Raw genomic sequence first — 17,457 nt, 5'->3', positions numbered from 1 at the left:
ACTGATTTACAAATGTTTCTGTTTTTATTTGAATTAAAATAATACATATTCATCCTTTAAAAATTAAGTAAGGAAGGGGTGCCTGGGTGGCTCAGTCAGTTAAGCGTCCAACTCTTGGTTTCGACTTAGGTCACGATCTCACAGTTTCATGAATTTGAGCCCCGTGTCCGGCTCTGTACCGACAGTGTGGAGCCCCGCTTGGAATTCTCTGTCTCCCTCTCTGTCCACCTCTCCCCAACTCGCGCTGTCTCCATCTCTCTCAAAATAAATAAACTTAAAAAAAAAAAAAAAAGGTGGTTATGAGGATTCAGTTGGTTAACATACGTAAAGCACTGAGAACAGTGCCTGATGCAAGGTAATATATAAGTGCCTATTAAATTAACTGATTATGGAAAGCATAACGCAAATGCTAATTAATAACTAGTTCTACAAAGCTTGTTACAAAAAATTGCACTCCTCTGGACCTCCTTTGCATTCTCATTTCCACTTTCTTAACTGATTGTTGTGGTATTTGTTATCCTTCTAATGTCTAAATACCATGGTGCTCTTTGATTTTTCAGTGTTAGGCATTGTCTGTTGAGTTCCTACCAGGAGTGGTTAAGGACTGGGCTGTCTCTCATATGCACACACTTTCTGTCTCTCATCCTCCCGGTGTGTTTCTGTTGTGATTCGGTTTGGACCACTAATCAGCATTATACCATCAACACAACTGCCGTGAGCCATGGAGGGTACTATGGTATTTTTGTTCTCTTGTAAAACTTTTTGCTATCCCTGGAACTAAGCCTTTCTCTCTTTTTAATCTGCCTGTTTTCTTGCCTTTTTTTTTTTTTTTTTTTTTTCATTATGTACTTATCACAGTTTATCTCCAAATTTCTCCTTGGCCACCTAAATCTCCCCCCAGTACATTCAGACATTTCATAGTCTATCAATTTCACCTTCATTTCCCAGCCTCCTGACCAGTTTCACTCTGGGTGGTTTCACTCTAGGCTGTTGATGTAATCCTGGGGACTTAACTTCTGCATTCCCTTCAGCACACTGGTTTTACAATGTTTGTTTTTAATCTGTTTGTGCCTTTATGATTCATCCACAGGAAGGACACCAAGGAGTCAAAACCAACTCAGAAAAAGGAAGTCCGTTTCCATAACCCCTCACCTTCTAACACACCTGGATGAATCCTTATCCAAGAATTGGGAGAACTTTTGGCTGAAGCCTGCCCATGTTGTTGGGTTTCATCTAAAACAGAAACAACAACAAAAAAATAATACTGCAACACATTTAATCATTCCCAGTCCATGGGACAAAGAATATTAAAGTTCACTTCTCTCTGGACCGAAGTCAGGATTTAAACTGAAGTCACCTCATTCATTCATGCCTTTACCAACTAAATCTTCCAGTCACTTAGTAGCAGTAATACTATGGAATACATAATATTATTATATAACACAGTAATAGTAATCATAGGAGAATCATTTATTGAGCACTTAATGACATGCCAAGTACTCTGTTAAAGTCCTGCTTTTTTTTTTTTAACTTTTTTTTTTTTTAATTGAGAGATAGAGAGAGACAGAGCATAAGCATGGGAGGGGCAGAGAGAGGGGGAGACACAGAATCTGAAGCAGGCTCCAGCCTCCGAGCTGTCAGCACAGAGCCTGACACAGGGCTCGAACTCACAAACCATGAGATCATGACCTGAGCCTAACTCGGATGGATGCTTAACCAACTGAGTCACCCAAGTGCCCCCCACCCTTTCTTTAACTTTTTTTTTTTTTTTTTTTTTTTTTTTTTTTTTTTTTAATTCTGTTAAGTCCTGCTTAGACATTATCTTGGTTTACCCTCCTGGTGGCTCCCCCCAGGGTGAGTATTGTTACCTCCATTTCTCCTGGGAGGACACTGGGGCTTGGAGAGGTTGAGCAAATATTCCAGGTGTCTGTTCTCTACCATGCCTGCAGAGATGCATAAAGACGCAGTCCTTGACCTTAAGGGACACACAATCTGGGAGAGGGGGAAGGATGTATAAACTAACTAATACATTAATGCTTTGCTAGAAATCTGTGCGGAATAAACAAAAAGCCAAATCGAGAAAGACTTCACTGATGTTGGGGTTCTTGAGCAAATGGCTAAGAAAGAATTCTTGAGACATCCTTGGTGCAAAAAGGTGATTTTAATAAAGCATGCCAGGACCCGTGGGCAGAAAGAGCTGCCCTGGGGTTGTGAAGAGTGGCTGATTATATACTTTTAAGTTTGTGGAGGGAGGGGTAAAGATAAAGTTACTAAGGAACTTGGAAGCAAGGCTTTCGTGACCTTGAGGGGCTAGCTACTGGTAAGGTAAGGCTACTTTTAGTGTTTAATAAAACATCAAGGAAGTAAGGCAGCCATGAGCTGCTTGGGTAAGGCACATTTTGCATGTTTCAGGTGTCTATCAGTGGGCTACAAGCTGTGAGATTTAATTTAAGCTACATTTCTCTTGCCTTTGTTCCCCTCACCAACTGAGACGCAGAGGGACAGGGGCCAGTGTGGGGAAGGACCTGTGGCTGGGCTGAGGGGCTTGGCTTTTATCGCTTGGGCCTCAGGGCACAAGGGAGTGACCTGATCTGTTAGAGAGGTCTGCCTGGCAATGCTGAAAGGAAAGAAATCAAGCAGATGGCTATTTGCCTAAACCAAGAAGAAAGTAAGTGCGTTCTTGGGACCTAAGGTGTCTCCCACAGATATGCATATTCACTTGAACCCTGAGTGTAATCCTAGGTGACCCCCTTGGAGAATATCCCAGGTGAAGAGATGGAAGAAGGAGTTCGAGCTTTGGCCCCAGAAAATGCAGGGCCTTGAGTCCTGCTTCATAATGGATATAGGACTTTAGACCTAGTAGCTGTGGGGCTTGACCTTTCCTGAACTTGTTTTCTTTCTTTCTTTCTTTCTTTCTTTCTTTCTTTCTTTCTTTCTTTTTCTTTTCTTTTTTCTTTTTTTTTTTATTTTTTTTTTTTTTTTTTTTTTTTTTAATTTACATCCAAATTAGTTAGCATCTAGTGCAACAATGATTTCAGGAGCAGATTCCTTAGTGCCCCTTCCCCATTGAGCCCCTCCCCCCTCCCACGACCCCTCCAGGAACCCTCAGTTTGTTCTCCATATTTATGAGTCTCTTCTGTTTGGTCCCCCTCCCTGTTTTTATATTATTTTTGTTTCCCTTCCCTTATGTTCATTTGTTTTGTCTCTTAAAGTCCTCATACGAGTGCAGTCATACGATTTTTGCCTTTCTCTGACTGACTAATTTCGCTTAGAATACCCTCCAGTTCCGTCCAGGCACTGTCACAGTGCTTTACCCAAGGGAAAAGACGGAAACCTATAGAATTTTCAGAAAAGGGTCCAAAGGCATCAGTCGGTTGCCACACGTAGACATTTTCTTATCCCAGTTGAAACAGACAATATACGGCACTGACGAGATAATTGAATATTTGAATGCTGCCTATATATTTGATATTAAAAGTTATTATTTTTTAGGTGTGCTAATGGTATTATGGTTCTGTTTGAAAAGAGTCCTTATCTTTTAGAGATACATACTGAAATATTTCAGATGAAATTATATGATGTATGAAATTTGCTTCAAGATAATATGAGAGGGATTGGGGCACCTGGTTGGCTCAGTCGGCTAAACGCCCAACTTCCGCTCGCTCAGGTCATGATCTCGTAGTTCATGAATTCGAGCCTCTTACTGGGCTCTCTGGTGTCAGCATGGGGCCTGCTTGGGATCCTCTGTCCCCTTCCTTCTCTGTCCCTCTCCTTCTCTCTCTCTCAAAAATAAATAGAGATTACAAAAAATAATAACATGAGAGGGAGTAAGTGGATGGAGTTATAAGTGAAATAAGATTGGCCGCGTGTTAAAACTTGTTGAATCTGGGTGATGGAAATATATTATTTTACCTTTGTATATATTAAAAATTATCCATAATAAAACAATTAAAGGTATTTGCTATGAACTAAATAATTTTTTTGAGATTTTATTTTATTTATTTTTTTTAACGTTTATTTATTTTTGAGACAGAGAGAGACAGAGCATGAACAGGGGAGGGGGAGAGAGAGGGAGACACAGAACCCGAAGCAGGCTCCAGGCTCCGAGCCGTCAGCCCAGAGCCCGATGCGGGGCTCGAACTCACAGACCACGAGATCGTGACCTGAGCTGAAGTCGGACGCTTAACCGACTGAGCCACCCAGGTGCCCCTGAGATTTTATTTTTAAGTAATCTCTACACCCAATGTGGGGCTCCAACTCACAACCCCCTGATCAAGAGTCTCACACTCTACCAACTGAACCAGCCAGGTGTCCCTGAACTAAACACTTTTAAGCATATTTTCACACATTATTTTATTGCCTTCTCACTATAGCCCTCTGCGTGAGGCACAACTTTCCCCATTTTCAAGAGGCCTTTCTTGGATGAAGTCGCCCCCGGCTTTGACTTATACAGTCTTCTCCTAGGTACTCATTCTCCTTGCCCTCTCTCTCTTGCCCCCTTCAATCCATTCTTCACACAGCAGCCCAAATACTTCAAGTGTATTGATTTAATTCTCACAACAACTCAGTACTATTATCATTATTGGTTTTCAGATGAGAAAATTGAGGCACAGACGTTAATGTCCCCAAGACTACACAGCTAGTAAATGGCTGAGCTGTACTATGTTAAGCCTGGCTCAGTTGCCACTCCTATGTGTGCTTAAACCAGGCTCCTATAAATGAAAAAAAAAAAAAAAAAATCACATATGAATATACAGGGTCTGCCATATACTGGTTTAGTGGATTGGTTAAGAACATGGACACGGGAGCCAGACTGTGAGCCTTGAGCAAGTTATTGAACCTTGTGATGCCTCAGTGTCCTCATCTGTAAATAGGGGTAATAATAGTCCCTACCTCATGGTGTCTTTGTGACGAGTGGTTGCATTAATCTGTGGAAAGGAGTAAGTGCTATGAGTGTGGTCATCAAATGTTACCTTGAGCTTCTCTCCTTTGCTTCTGAGAGCTGCTTTCTCCCTAGCACCTTCCACTCCAGCAAAACCACTTGCAGTTCCCTAAAAGAGCCTCTGAGTTGCCTCTGCCTTTCCCACCCCGCCCAGCCAGCAAACCCTCACCCATCCTCCCAGCCCCAAAGTACGGGTCACTACCTCTGTGAGGATCCCGCAGGGAGAGGTTTCCTTGTTACCCGACTGCATGTCTGATCTCTTACCTTGCCCTGTGTGTGATTACCTGTTTCGGTATCTGTCTCCCCCTACTAGACTCAGGGCTCCTAAAGGGCAGAGACCTGTCCAGACCTGTCTTCATCTCCTTCTCCAGCAGAGAGCTGGGATCATGCAGTGTTTAATAAATGTTGGTTGAATCAACTGTCAGGAGCATGCCTCTCTGGGGAGCTGTGTGCTGAAGTTGGAAGGTGTTCAAATGTGGAAATAAATCTAAATAAATGAGGAAGCCCCCAAATGACTGGGGTGTGTGTGTGTGTGTGTGTGTTTCACTGTAATTGCCTAGAAACTCACCAATCTAGAGCCCCATTAGGGTTTGTATTTTGTTTGTTCTTTAAACCCTGGTACTCAACACCTCGCAGTGTCTGACAAGTAGTAGGGATTCAGGAAACATCTTTTGGATGAACTATGTTTAAGGGGAGACGTGCCCAGTGAAGTTCTTTTTGTGTGCGTGTGATGGTCTTTCATTCTTTAGTTCTCTACCAAAGCACTTCTCATGTTTGAGCTCTTGAAACTCCCAGAACATATATCCACAGGCACCAGTTTGAGGAAACCCAACTGCAGACGGTGGGATCATGTGCCTTTTTCTGATTATAAGGCAGTTGTCCACAGAGGGGCACTAAAGTGTAACGGTTTAAAATTCAGGTACTCCCACCGCCTGGTTGTTGTTGTTTTTAGAATACCATAAAAATGACACAAATTTTTAAAATTCTGTAAAGAACTTGTGGACTCACTGAAGGATTTGAGACACAGGGAAAGCTTTTTGTCACAATTACTAATTGAGACACAAGCTCTGGCTTGCGGGACTCTGTATCTAAAATAGGAAAGTAGCATTTTGGAACCCAAGTTTTTTTGTTTTTGTTTTTTAATGTGGTTGTTTTTATAAGTCTTTTGTGGCTTCTGAGTTTTGTGTCATATTTAAAAAGATTTTTCTTATTCTGAGATAATAAAAAAAAGTCTCCTTTTCTTCTAGCACTTTTATTATTATATTCAGATTTAATTTCTTGATCCATCTGGCATTTATCTTGGTATAAGGTGTGAAGTTTGGTTCTAATTTTATTTTTCTTCCAGATGGCTACCTAGCTGTTCCAACACCATTCACTGAATTCATCATTTCCCCACTGATTTGAAATACCACTGTCATTATATTCAAAAATTTTAGGTGGTATGAAAGGCTACCTTTTTTTTTTTTTTTTTTTTTGTGGTCCTGATTTGAGTAGAAATGTCTTCAAGTGTACTTTTTAACTATCCTGCGTTTTTGGCTTAAAAAAATTTTTTTTAAGTTGCATACAATCATCAGTATCCTATCCAAACATGATTTTTCATCCTCATTTCAAGGATCTGTCATTACCACACTCATTTCAGTTTCTTTCGGTAAATGTACTGCACACAACCTTCAAATATTATGAACATTTCTCTCTCCCAGCTGTCACTACACCAAACTACATATGTTCTATTTCCCTAAATCATCTTGCTGTGCTCTTTGCAGCTCTACCATTACACTGGATGTCCTCACCTAACAAGTTGTGCAGAAGTTACTACAGTTATTTCAGGTGAGGTCACAGGGCGAAAGCCTACTGTCACTACCCAGTTCACCCCAAAACTGGGCATCGGTTTCCATTTAACACGAAGGACAGGCTCTGTTTCTGGAAAATAAGACTTTGAAGAGCTGAGGCAGTTATTTGTTGGCCCTTTAATTTTTTTTTTTTTTTTTTAATGTTCTTATTTATTTTTGAGACAGAGAGAGACAGAGCATGAGCGGGGGAGGGGAAGAGAGAGAGGGAGGCACAGAATCTGGAAGCAGGCTCCAGGCTCCGAGCCGTCAGCACAGAGCCCGACGCGGGGCCTGGAGCCTGCTTCCAGATTCTGTGCCCGACGCGGGGCTCGAACTCACAGACTGCGAGATCGTGACCTGAGCCGAAGTCGGACGCTTAACCGACTGAGCCACCCAGGCGCCCCTAAAAGGTCTATTTAGAAGCTGGACTGAAATATGTTTGGCCGCCCTTGTCTATTTCACGTTGCGAGTTAAGTCGCAGCAAAATTCCTCTCCGTCCTGAATGGGCCTCGGGACGAGAGAGTGTCACGGAGAGAGATTAGGAATGCGGGGGACATTGGCTAAGACCCCAGGTTCGACCTCCTCACCGCGGGTCCCCAGTAAGATAAGCATTTTGCCTGGCACCTGTCGCCGCGCGTCAGCCGCCCCCGCCGAGCACCCCCTCCCCGCCTTGGTTTTCCACCTCGTGACCCCTTCCCAGAGGCCTCTCTCCATCTCGGGACAACCCGCACCTTAGAACCCTTCTTTCTCACAGCAGCCCGCCTTCACCTCAGCGCCCGCCTCAGTGCCCCCTAATCTCTACGCGGCTCCTCCGTGCCCCGACTTTGGAGGCCTCTCCCTGACTTCAGCACTTCCCTCAGCTCCGGGGAGCCCCTCTCCTCAGCACATGTCTCCCCGCCTCAGGAGCCCTCCCTCACCCTAGGGAGCCCCCGTCCCCACCCCCCGCGAGAGGCTCCTTCGGTAGCCCCTCCTCCCCCATACCTGCCCCGCCCCGGACCCCGCCCACCGAGGGCCGGACCCTCCACCCCCTTGCTCTCTGCCCCCGCGCCTCAGTCCCAGCCGCGTCCGGGGACCCGCCCACCGTGAACACACCCCCTCGCACTCCGCCCCGCCTCCACCCTGGCCCCGCCCCACCGTGGGTCCGCCCACTCCGGGCACGCGCCCGGACTTTCGTCGGTGGGCGCCAAACCCCGCGGTCAGCGACGCGCGGGCTGCCGCTCTCCGCGTTCGGGTTCCGAGTCAGAACCCCGGAGGATTCGAAAGCCCGGGCGGGGGGCGCGGAAGGGATTCCACCTTGAAAACCTCGGGGAGACTGTGGGGTACGAGAGGGGTTTGTGGCAAAAAAAAAAAAAAAAGGGTAAGCGCGTGAAGAATCTGAGGGGAAACCAAGGGTCCGTTTCTTTGGTGGCGCTTGGCGGTCGCCGCTGGGCCCCGGGCTCGGGACTTTGTGCGGCCCGTCCCCGCCCTGGGAGGCAACCGGAGGTGGGGGAAATGCCCGCGGGCGGCGCGGGGGTGTGGCCCTAATCCTGCTTTAGGATCCGGCTCTTCAGCCCATCAGTGGCCACTCGAGAACGAATTATCTTTTCGTTTTATCAAGGGGGAGAAGACACGGACGATTTTTTTTTTTTTTTCTCCTTCCATGAGCACAGCCAGTGTGGAATTTGTGGTGGTCATATACATGATTTACCTATCCCGGGACAGTATTCCAGAAGATTCCTTTTACGTGGTCTCCTCTTTACCTCAGCTATTTTGCTGTTTAGAGGTATTAGGTGACAGCCGTCATACCTCTCTCTCCCTTCGTGGTTTGTTCCCCTTCTGCTGGACCCCACGCGTGACTCTGATGTGAAGCCAGAAAATGCAATAGACCAAGAAAACGGATTGCTTGGGCTGCACTTTAGTCTACAGTCATGCCCTGTAGATTCCTGAGATCTTGGAACGAACGCCACAGCGTTAGAGACTCCACGTAGCTGCTTATTGGTATCCTAAGATTGGGTATCCACCATAATTGTACATCTTAAAAATAATTACGAAGCTAGCAAATACTATAAAGCAAAATGTGTCTAATGTCTTATGAAAGCAATCTATTGCGAGAGATCCCGTTCATAATTGGGAAGCGGGAAGGCGTTCATCATCCCTGAGAAAAATAGAATGTATTGACCGAGGGTAGACTAAGTTCTCGGAGCCAGGGAAGATTCAGGAAGGACGACATAAGGTCAACATTCCCAGAGCATTGTGAGCACAAACCTGAAAGGTTAAGTCGCGATGTGCAATACTAACTAGCAACCCAAGACGCACCAAAAAGGCGTTATCAGACAGTCCTGATATCTGTGCTATAGGAAATCAAAAGATGAGGAAAAAGTTACCAGTTTTGAGGAGAAAGAGAAGAAACCAAGTCTCCCCACCCTCACATACGTAATGTCAGGGGCCCAGCGAAAAGAGTCAAGGTGCCCAGCGAAAAGATGGGCCAGCCCAGTCATTCCAAACCAAATGTTTCCCTAATTGCTCTTCTGGTCCCTGGCGACTTTGAAATGAAGTCAAGGAGGCCTCTGGGCAAAGGCTCTTGTACTGTCTGATCTATGACCGCTTCTTGAATAATATTTCTTTTTTTTCCCAGAACTGATTCTTTTTTCTGCTTGCTCACCTTTCAGTATGAAGGAGGATCAAGTTGTGCTGGAAGAACCAGGATTCCAGGATGAAGAGGTATGGCTAGAATGTTGAACCGTGTAGACGTGCAGTCATTCCACAAAAATGAAGTTCCTTCTCTGTTAGCGATTATTTTTAGAAACTGAGAGTGGAAAGAAAGCATAGTTCCAGGGAGAGGCAATATTACAAATATGTGACAACTTGTTTGGCAAGGGATGCTAAGATTAGCTACTTAGCAACTAGCATGAAAAGTATTTTAATAACCTAACAACTGGTATGGCCATAATGGTAATCTTTGCATGCTGGTACCCAATAGCAGAGGAAGGAGTTCAAGGTCTGGCGGGGCAGAAAGCTGAGAAGACATATTTTAAAAGAGGCTGAGTGTTGTTCCACGCCTTTGGGTTAAGGTCTTAAAAATCTGGACAGGACAGGACAAAAATATTGGGCTTCCCAGCCCTTTCAATGTTGGTGCACCTTCTAAATCTATAGCACCGTGTTTGAAAAAAGCATATGGATCCCACCTCGATCTGTTTAGAGAAGTGGAATTTGAGGCATTTTGGAGTGACTCATAATGCTGAATTAACTCTATAAAAGATATGATACAGCTGGATATGAAGAATCAAAGCTCCTTTTTTTTTTTTTTTTTTTCTGTTGCATTTCCTTCAGGAATCTTTGTTTCAAGACATTGACCTGTTACAAAAACATGGGATTGTAAGTATTTTTTTCAATGCTGTGTGAAATCCTCCAATTCAGGGTTTCTTAGCTTTGTCCCTATTGGACGTTTGGGACCGGGCAGTTCTTAGTTGGGGGGGTTGTCCTATGCATCATAGGCTGTTCAGCAGCATCCCTGGCTCCTGACCCCTCACTACATACCAGTAGCACCCCTCTAGTCGTGACAACCAAAAATGTCTCCAGACATCGTCAAGTGTCCCAAGGGGGCAAAATGGACCCCAGTTGAGAACCCCTGGCCCAACGGGAGGTGTTCAGAGCTATCTACCCCTGTTTTCATCAACAAAAAATTCAGTTCTGTGGCAGGTGATTGGAGCAAATGATGATGACAGAAACCAGACTTGGAGTAACTAGATGAATTTCAACAGCAGTTCATTGATAGTAAAACTTCTCTGACATTTTCTTTTGAAGCCCTCACATTTAATCTCTTTCAGTTGGATTGAGAAAATAGGAGCAAGAGAAAATCCTGGCCCTTTGGCGATGTAGCTATTTGCATTCCCCAAGGGTAGAGGGAAAAAAATTTTAATTTTAAAAAGAACATATTCATAATGAAGTTCTCTAGAAGGAAAGAGCTGAACTGAGGGGGCGAACGTGTGATAAATTTGCTAGCTTTTCTACCAACAGTCTTTTCTTCTGAATTCCTTGTTACATTGCCATGGTCTCACTAACATTCTCGGGAAATCAGGGCACAGCCAGAACATTTGGCAGCGTGCTGGGTATGTTCTACTCAGATATTTCCAGAACATTTGGCTACATGGTGGGTGGGTTCCACCTGGCTGCTTGTATAAAATTGGCATCGTGGTGGAAGGAGATGGACACAAAAGCACATGACATAGTATGGAAGCCTTGCAAGCTGGCATTTTATCAATCTGCTGCATCCATTCTTTTATTTACAGAATGTGGCTGACATTAAAAAACTGAAGTCGGTAGGAATCTGCACCATCAAAGGGATACAGATGACAACAAGAAGGGCACTATGCAATGTCAAAGGGCTCTCAGAAGCAAAAGTGGACAAGATTAAAGAGGCAGCCAACAAACTTATTGTAAGCAAAATCGATTCTTTGTTGTTTTAGCTTAGAAGGGCCCTGTGAGGGGCGCCTGGCTGGCTCAGTTGCTTAAATGGCCGACTCTTGATCTCAGCTCAGGTCTTGATCTTAGCTCAGGTCTTCATCTCAGGGTTGTGAGTCCGGGACCCAGGTCAGGTATGAAACCTACTTAAAAAAAAAAAAAAAAAAAAGGAAGGGCCCTGTGAGACTCTATAGCCTTTCTCATTCAATGCTAGAAACTTCTGTAAATCACAATCTGTTATACTCCCCATGTTAACTTTTTATCACTTCAGTTTCAAAGCAACAACAATTAATTTCTGACAGATTGAGACAGGGGTTAAGAGACTTCAGTACTATAACGGCAGTTATTTTTACCACAACTTTCTTTTTTTGCTCTCCTTTTTTATATTTTTTCTCCCTTTCTGTTTCTCTGTTTTAAGCCCTCTTTGGTTTTGCTTTGTCTCCTCAAGTAATATGTCTTTGGTTGTTTCAAAACACTCAGCACGAAAGAAATTGCACTCTCCTGGTATAAGCCAGTTGGTAAGAGAGCGTTGGGTTAGAAAAAGATTAACAGTGTGGGTTTACCTGTGTACAGTTGAGATAAATATGACCAAGAAAAAAAAAAATGCTCAGTGAGGCAGATGAGCTAAAGCTAAGCTGAACTTGTACCTTGTAGCTGGTTCACAGACCATGAAAGGCCCATGCAGCTAAGAGGTTCCAAGCAAAAACATATACCTTTGACACAACCTTTTGCGTAGAACTTTTGGGGACTGACAGAGACACTAACTCTGGAAACAGGAATGTGTAGAAAGATAGTCACCAAGTCTCTTTGCAAAAGAACAAGGCTCTCCATGTCTACATGTGTATATGAGGGTCTCATTCCCAGCAAGTCCTAGAAGCTGTCTTCACTGACAGCCATTTGGTTTCTTTCCCCAGGGGCAGTGGGGGTATGAGAGTGATGATGGTGGCAGTGTGGTCCTGAACTTGGAGAGGACTTAACCAAACTGCTCTGCACCCAGCTCAGTTGTTCTAACTTCTGAGTAAACTCAGGCAGTATACTCACAGGTCAATTCCACAACTGCCCTGAAGCAGTACCCAGAGTTTGGGAAACTGCCACTTGATGGGCCCTAGGCATTAGTCTTTTTTTCTTTGCAAACTAAATCCCTTATCAAAGAAAAGAACCCCTCTCCTTCTTAAGCATCACTACTGTACCTAGAGTCTGCATCCTTTCTTAACTAAAGCTGTTTATTCTTAGAGATTTGAGAGGTACAAGGAGAGAGAGAAGGAAGTTAATTTCATAGTACAGTGGTTCCAAATATTGGTGTGTATCAGAATAACCTGGAGTGGCTTAATAAAGAAAACCTAGGCCCAGATTCATTGAAATAGGATAGGCCTGGGCTTTTTTTACCCACCCCACCCCCCTTTAAGTTCTCCAAAACTTGAGAACCACTGTCATAGTATAAAACATAGAGGGAAATCCATTAGACCATGTCATTAGAGGACATCAGGGCCTAGTCTCACTAGTTCTTCTACTGCATCAGCTATAGCTCATTAATTCAGCAGATAAGTAGTATTCCTACCATGTGAAAGATAATGTCTCCTAAATAGTGAAAACTAGAATTTCTGTGCTCCTTGAAACTTGCCAAGCTGGGGGGGGGGGCATGATGCCATTCAATGAAATCAATGGAATCATTTAGTAAAATACCATTCTGCTTTATGACATAAATATACTTCATTTAAACTTTACAGCTACCCTATTAGAGAGACCGTTTCCTTATCCCCATTTGATCCAAAAGAGGAAGTTAAAGTATAGCCAGATTAAGTAGTTTACTCCAAATCATATAACTAGTGTTAGAGACATTTCATTTTTCTTAAATTTTTACTTATTTTGAGAGAGAGAGAGAAAGAAAGAGAGTGGGTAATCAGGGGAGGGGCAGAGAAAGACAGAGAGAGAGAATCCCAAACTAGCTCCGAGCTCAGTGCCTGATGCAGGGCTTGATCTCACAACCGTGAGATCATACCTGAGCCGAAATCAAGAGTAGGATGCCCAACTGACGAGCCACCCAGGCTCCCAAGACATATTTTGAACCTAGATAGGGTAGCTCCAGAGTCTGTTTTCTTTTTTTTTAATTTTTAATTTTAGAGAGAGAGTACAAGTGGGGGAGAGGGGGCAGAGGGGGAGAGAGAGAGAGAGAGAGAGAGAGAGAGAATCTCAAGCAGGCTCCACACTCAGTGAGGAGCCCACTTGGGGCTTGATCCAACAACCCTGGAATCATGACCTGAGTTGAAATCAAGAGTCAGATGCTCAACTGACTGAGCCACCCAGGTGACCCCAGAGCCTGTTTTCTTAACTATGCTCTTGTGCTGCCTTCAAAGACAAATGAACTGTATGTAGCTTGTATCAAACGATGACTCTGATAATCACGTGAATAGTTTTGGGCAGCGTATACCCTTTTGAACCTTTCCTTTTGTCTTTCTGTAGGAACCAGGATTCTTGACTGCCTTTGAGTATAGTGAGAAGAGAAAGATGGTTTTCCATATTACCACTGGGAGCCAGGAATTTGAGTGTGTATCTCATATTTTTTACAACTACTAGACACAATCTTCGGAATGTAGTATTTCTTTTCTTGAGTTTGTTCAAAATAGCTTTTTCTTTTGAAGTAGTTTTTTTCCTTTTGAAAGGCTACTGAAGCAAACAAATTCCAAACGATTTGTAGAAGCAGGATTAAATTCCTTACAAGAAATTCAGATCCAAATTATAAGTAGTTTCTGAATCAGCCTGTATTTAAAAACCATTTTGAAAATCAGTTTAACTTTTCATTTCCTTTTCTTTTTGTTGATAAAGGCAATTTCCATTTCACTTTGGGTTTTATTTAAAAATCAGTTGTTAGACTGAATATTTTAGAAGAAATAATTCAGGGTTGTTTTTGTTCTTTAGCATCAGCGGTTTTAACTTCCCCTTTTACTTACTATCTCATGATTCCTGAGACGTAGTCATCATTTTCCTAATGCAAGTTGACTAGAATGTGTTTTTTTATTTTCCCTACCTTACTAGGCAGAATTACTAATTCATAAATTAGATGAGTGGCTAAGATTTGAACAAAAGCAGTATTTCCACAAAATATTCCTCAAAACCCTGGCCTCACAAGATACTCCAAGAAGAAAGGATTTCATAGTCAAATATTGCATCCAACTAATTGGATGTCTACTAGGCAACTCAGACTTCACAGATCCAAATCCAAACTTCTGATATCTGCCCCAGATCTGTACCTCTGAAAGCCTCCCTCATCTCAGATCTGCCTCTTTTCTGATCCTCAGAACTAAAATCTTGGTGTCATCCTTGGTGCTGTGTTTTTTTCCTTTCATGCCCTAACTCTTCCTCATTAACAGATCCTGATGCTCTACCTTCAACAACAAACTACCCAGTTTCTTCAACAAGTAAATCACGAAGAATCAAAACAGTCAGGAAGAAGACCCAGAGATTAAAAGAGATTTAGAACACCTTTTACCTAATCCCAATATGTGGATTTTATTTGGTTCCTGATTCAAGCACACTATAAAAAATAAGATATATATGAGAAGGAAAATTGAACTTACTATATAGTTGATATTAAGGAATTACTACTCTTTTAGGTAATAATGGTACTGTGATTATGTTAAGAATAAGAGTATTCATCTTTTAGAGATACCTACTGAGATATTTAGGATGAAATGATATGTTGCCTAGTATCTACTTAAAATAATATGAGAAGAGAGGGAAGTGGTTGAAGGTTTATATGAAAAAAGATTGACATGAGTTCATAGTTGATAATAGTTGAAGCTAAGTGACAGGTACGTGATGGCTCACTATTATACTGTTTTTGTCTACTTTATGTTTGAGACTTTCCATAATAATGTTTATATATTTGTGTGTGTGTGTGTGTGTGTGTGTGTGTGTGTGTGTGCAGGAAAAAAGAGGAAATAAAAATTCTCACCACCTCCTCCACTGTTACTGTACTGGCTCAAACTACCTGTTAATATCTCCTCTTGAGTATTATAATAACTTCTAACTTCTCTCTTTCAGACCTTGCTGTTTGTTCTTCACACAGGAGCCAGAATGATCCCTTTAAAAGTTAGGTCAGATCATAACACTTCTCTGCCCAAAACTACTCCAGTGACGCCCTCAAAAGCCAAAATCCTCTGTAACTTCTAATCTAATCTCATCTTTTAATCTTTTTTTAGTTTGCTATGCACAAACTGTACTGACTTCTCTGCTATTCCTAGAACATGCCAGATACTCTCCTGCCTCAGGGCCTTTATACTTACCATTTCCTTTGCCTGGGACACTTTTTCCTCCTGTATCTACATGGCTTGCTGTCATTGCTTTCAGGTCTTTGATAAAATGTCCACTTCTCAGGGAGGTCTCTAATCACTTTATTTAAATATTTAAACCCCCTGCCTTCATCTTCTGTACTTCTTATCTCCTTTCTGGATCTAATTTTTATCCATACCATTTAATAATATCTGACATACCACATATTTTACTTAAGTATTTATTGCTATTTATTGTCTGTTCTCCCACTAGAATGTAAGCTCCACAAAGTAGAGAATTTCTGTCTTTTGTTCACTTCTTTACCCCAAGTGAATAAACCATCTCTAGCATGAACTAGGTTCTCAGTGAATATTTATTAAATGACTGAATGAATAAACAAATAGTGAATGAAATAAGTTGGTGAAGTGTAGTATACTATATATTACTCTTTTGGAGATTCACAGTGCACACTAGCCTATTAAAGGGTATGAAATCCTACTGTGAAACAAAACACCTCTTTAACTTAACATTGCCCTAAATTTAAAAAAAATCACAGAATCTTTTTTTTCAAGTAACAGCTAAGGAAGAGTCTTTGGGAATTCCTACCCCAAAGTTAATTGGTCAAAATCAGGTCGGTCACCAAAACAGCTTGACTCAAATAATAACTTGATATTCTCCAGTTGCTCTACCACATCCTGATTTAGGCAACATTGGGCTAAAGAAACTATTACTGTCATAGTGAGTTTTCCGGTGTCCTCAGTATTGAGTTTTAGGCACAGAAAAGATTACTCAGGAACTAGGTTTTTAAAAATTAATATTTGACTTATTAACATGTTGTGCATTTTTCCTTAAGCTGCAAGTCCACTTACAGATCCAGCAAATTGTAAGGGGGCTTCTTTTTTTTTTAATTTTTTTAAATGTTTTTATTTATTTATTTATTTATTTATTTATAAAAAAAATTTTTTTTCATTTATTTATTTTTGAGAGAGAGCACAAGTGGGGAGGGTCAGAGAGAGAAAGAGACAGAATCTGAAGTAGGCTCCAGGCTCCGAGCTGTCAGCACAGAGCTCGACGTGGGGCTCGAACTCACAGACTGTGAGATCATGACCCGAGCCGAAGTCAGATGCTCAACCCACTGAGCCACCCAGGCGCCCCTGTTTTTATTTATTTTTGAGACAGAGAGAGACAGACCATGAGCAGGGGAGGGGCAGAGAGAGGGGGAGACACAGAATCTGAAGCGGGCTCCAGGCTCTGAGCTGTCAGCACAGAGCCCGATGCGGGGCTCAAACTCACAGAGTGTGAGATCATGACCTGAGCTGAAGTCGGACGCTCAACCGACTGAGCCACCCAGGCGCCCCAAGGGGGCTTTCATAACATGGTTAACTAAATTTCCTTAAACATTTTAGGTTATATTTGTGATTTTAATATATTTCCTTTAAGGACCTTATTGGTATAATTATTAAAATTTTCCAATTACCTGAATGTCTTTCTAAATCTAATAAATTAAACTTATAAGTATAATGAATCTTCAGCACTTTTAAATGTTCAGATACTTTGCATAAATTTAGTTATCAACTCATTTCATCAATTAGAGGCTAATCTGTTCTAATAAAAAGGTCAAATTCTCTTAAACTTTAAAAGTTCTCAAACAGGGGCACCTGGGTAGCTCAGTTAGTTAAGCTTCCAACTCTTGATCTCTGCTCAGGTCTTGATCTCAGGGTCCTGAGTTCAAGCCCTGCATTGGGCTCCATGCTGGACATGAAGCCTACTTAAAATAATAATAATAATAAAAATGAAGGTTCTCAAATACTAAATATGTAGATTATTCCCAAATTTAATATGAAAACGGTCGTCTGTGGGTGTGAGTTGTGGCTCTATTTTTAAATATCTAGCTTTAAAAACAGTATTCCTATACTTAATTCTAAATTTTCCTGAGTTTCACAGTGAACAGTTATGCTATCCGAAGTACTTTGGGGT

The 17,457-nt window shown here is 42.2% G+C and overlaps 2 protein-coding genes across 2 annotated transcripts in view; both read left to right on the top strand.

The window, feature by feature from the left end:
* Positions 1-1,445, top strand: part of FAM227A (family with sequence similarity 227 member A) — a 74,586-nt gene extending 73,141 nt beyond the window's left edge. The window contains exon 17 of the mRNA XM_049626379.1: positions 1,091-1,445. Coding sequence (XP_049482336.1) covers positions 1,091-1,172 — 82 coding nt within the window. The 3' untranslated portion in view covers positions 1,173-1,445. The remainder of the gene's footprint in view (positions 1-1,090) is intronic.
* Positions 1,446-7,912: 6,467 nt separating this feature from the next.
* DMC1 (DNA meiotic recombinase 1) overlaps positions 7,913-17,457 on the top strand; it is a 42,740-nt gene continuing 33,195 nt past the window's right edge. Inside the window, exons 1-5 of the mRNA XM_049626364.1 lie at positions 7,913-8,090; positions 9,386-9,471; positions 10,081-10,125; positions 11,040-11,186; positions 13,672-13,754. Coding sequence (XP_049482321.1) covers positions 9,421-9,471; positions 10,081-10,125; positions 11,040-11,186; positions 13,672-13,754 — 326 coding nt within the window. The 5' untranslated portion in view covers positions 7,913-8,090; positions 9,386-9,420. The remainder of the gene's footprint in view (positions 8,091-9,385; positions 9,472-10,080; positions 10,126-11,039; positions 11,187-13,671; positions 13,755-17,457) is intronic.

This window comes from Panthera uncia, chromosome B4 (genome assembly GCF_023721935.1).
Source record: "Panthera uncia isolate 11264 chromosome B4, Puncia_PCG_1.0, whole genome shotgun sequence".
Lineage (NCBI taxonomy): Eukaryota > Metazoa > Chordata > Mammalia > Carnivora > Felidae > Panthera > Panthera uncia.
The sequence above is the reverse complement of the archived record's forward strand: the minus strand, read 5'-3'. Positions and strand labels throughout refer to the sequence as shown.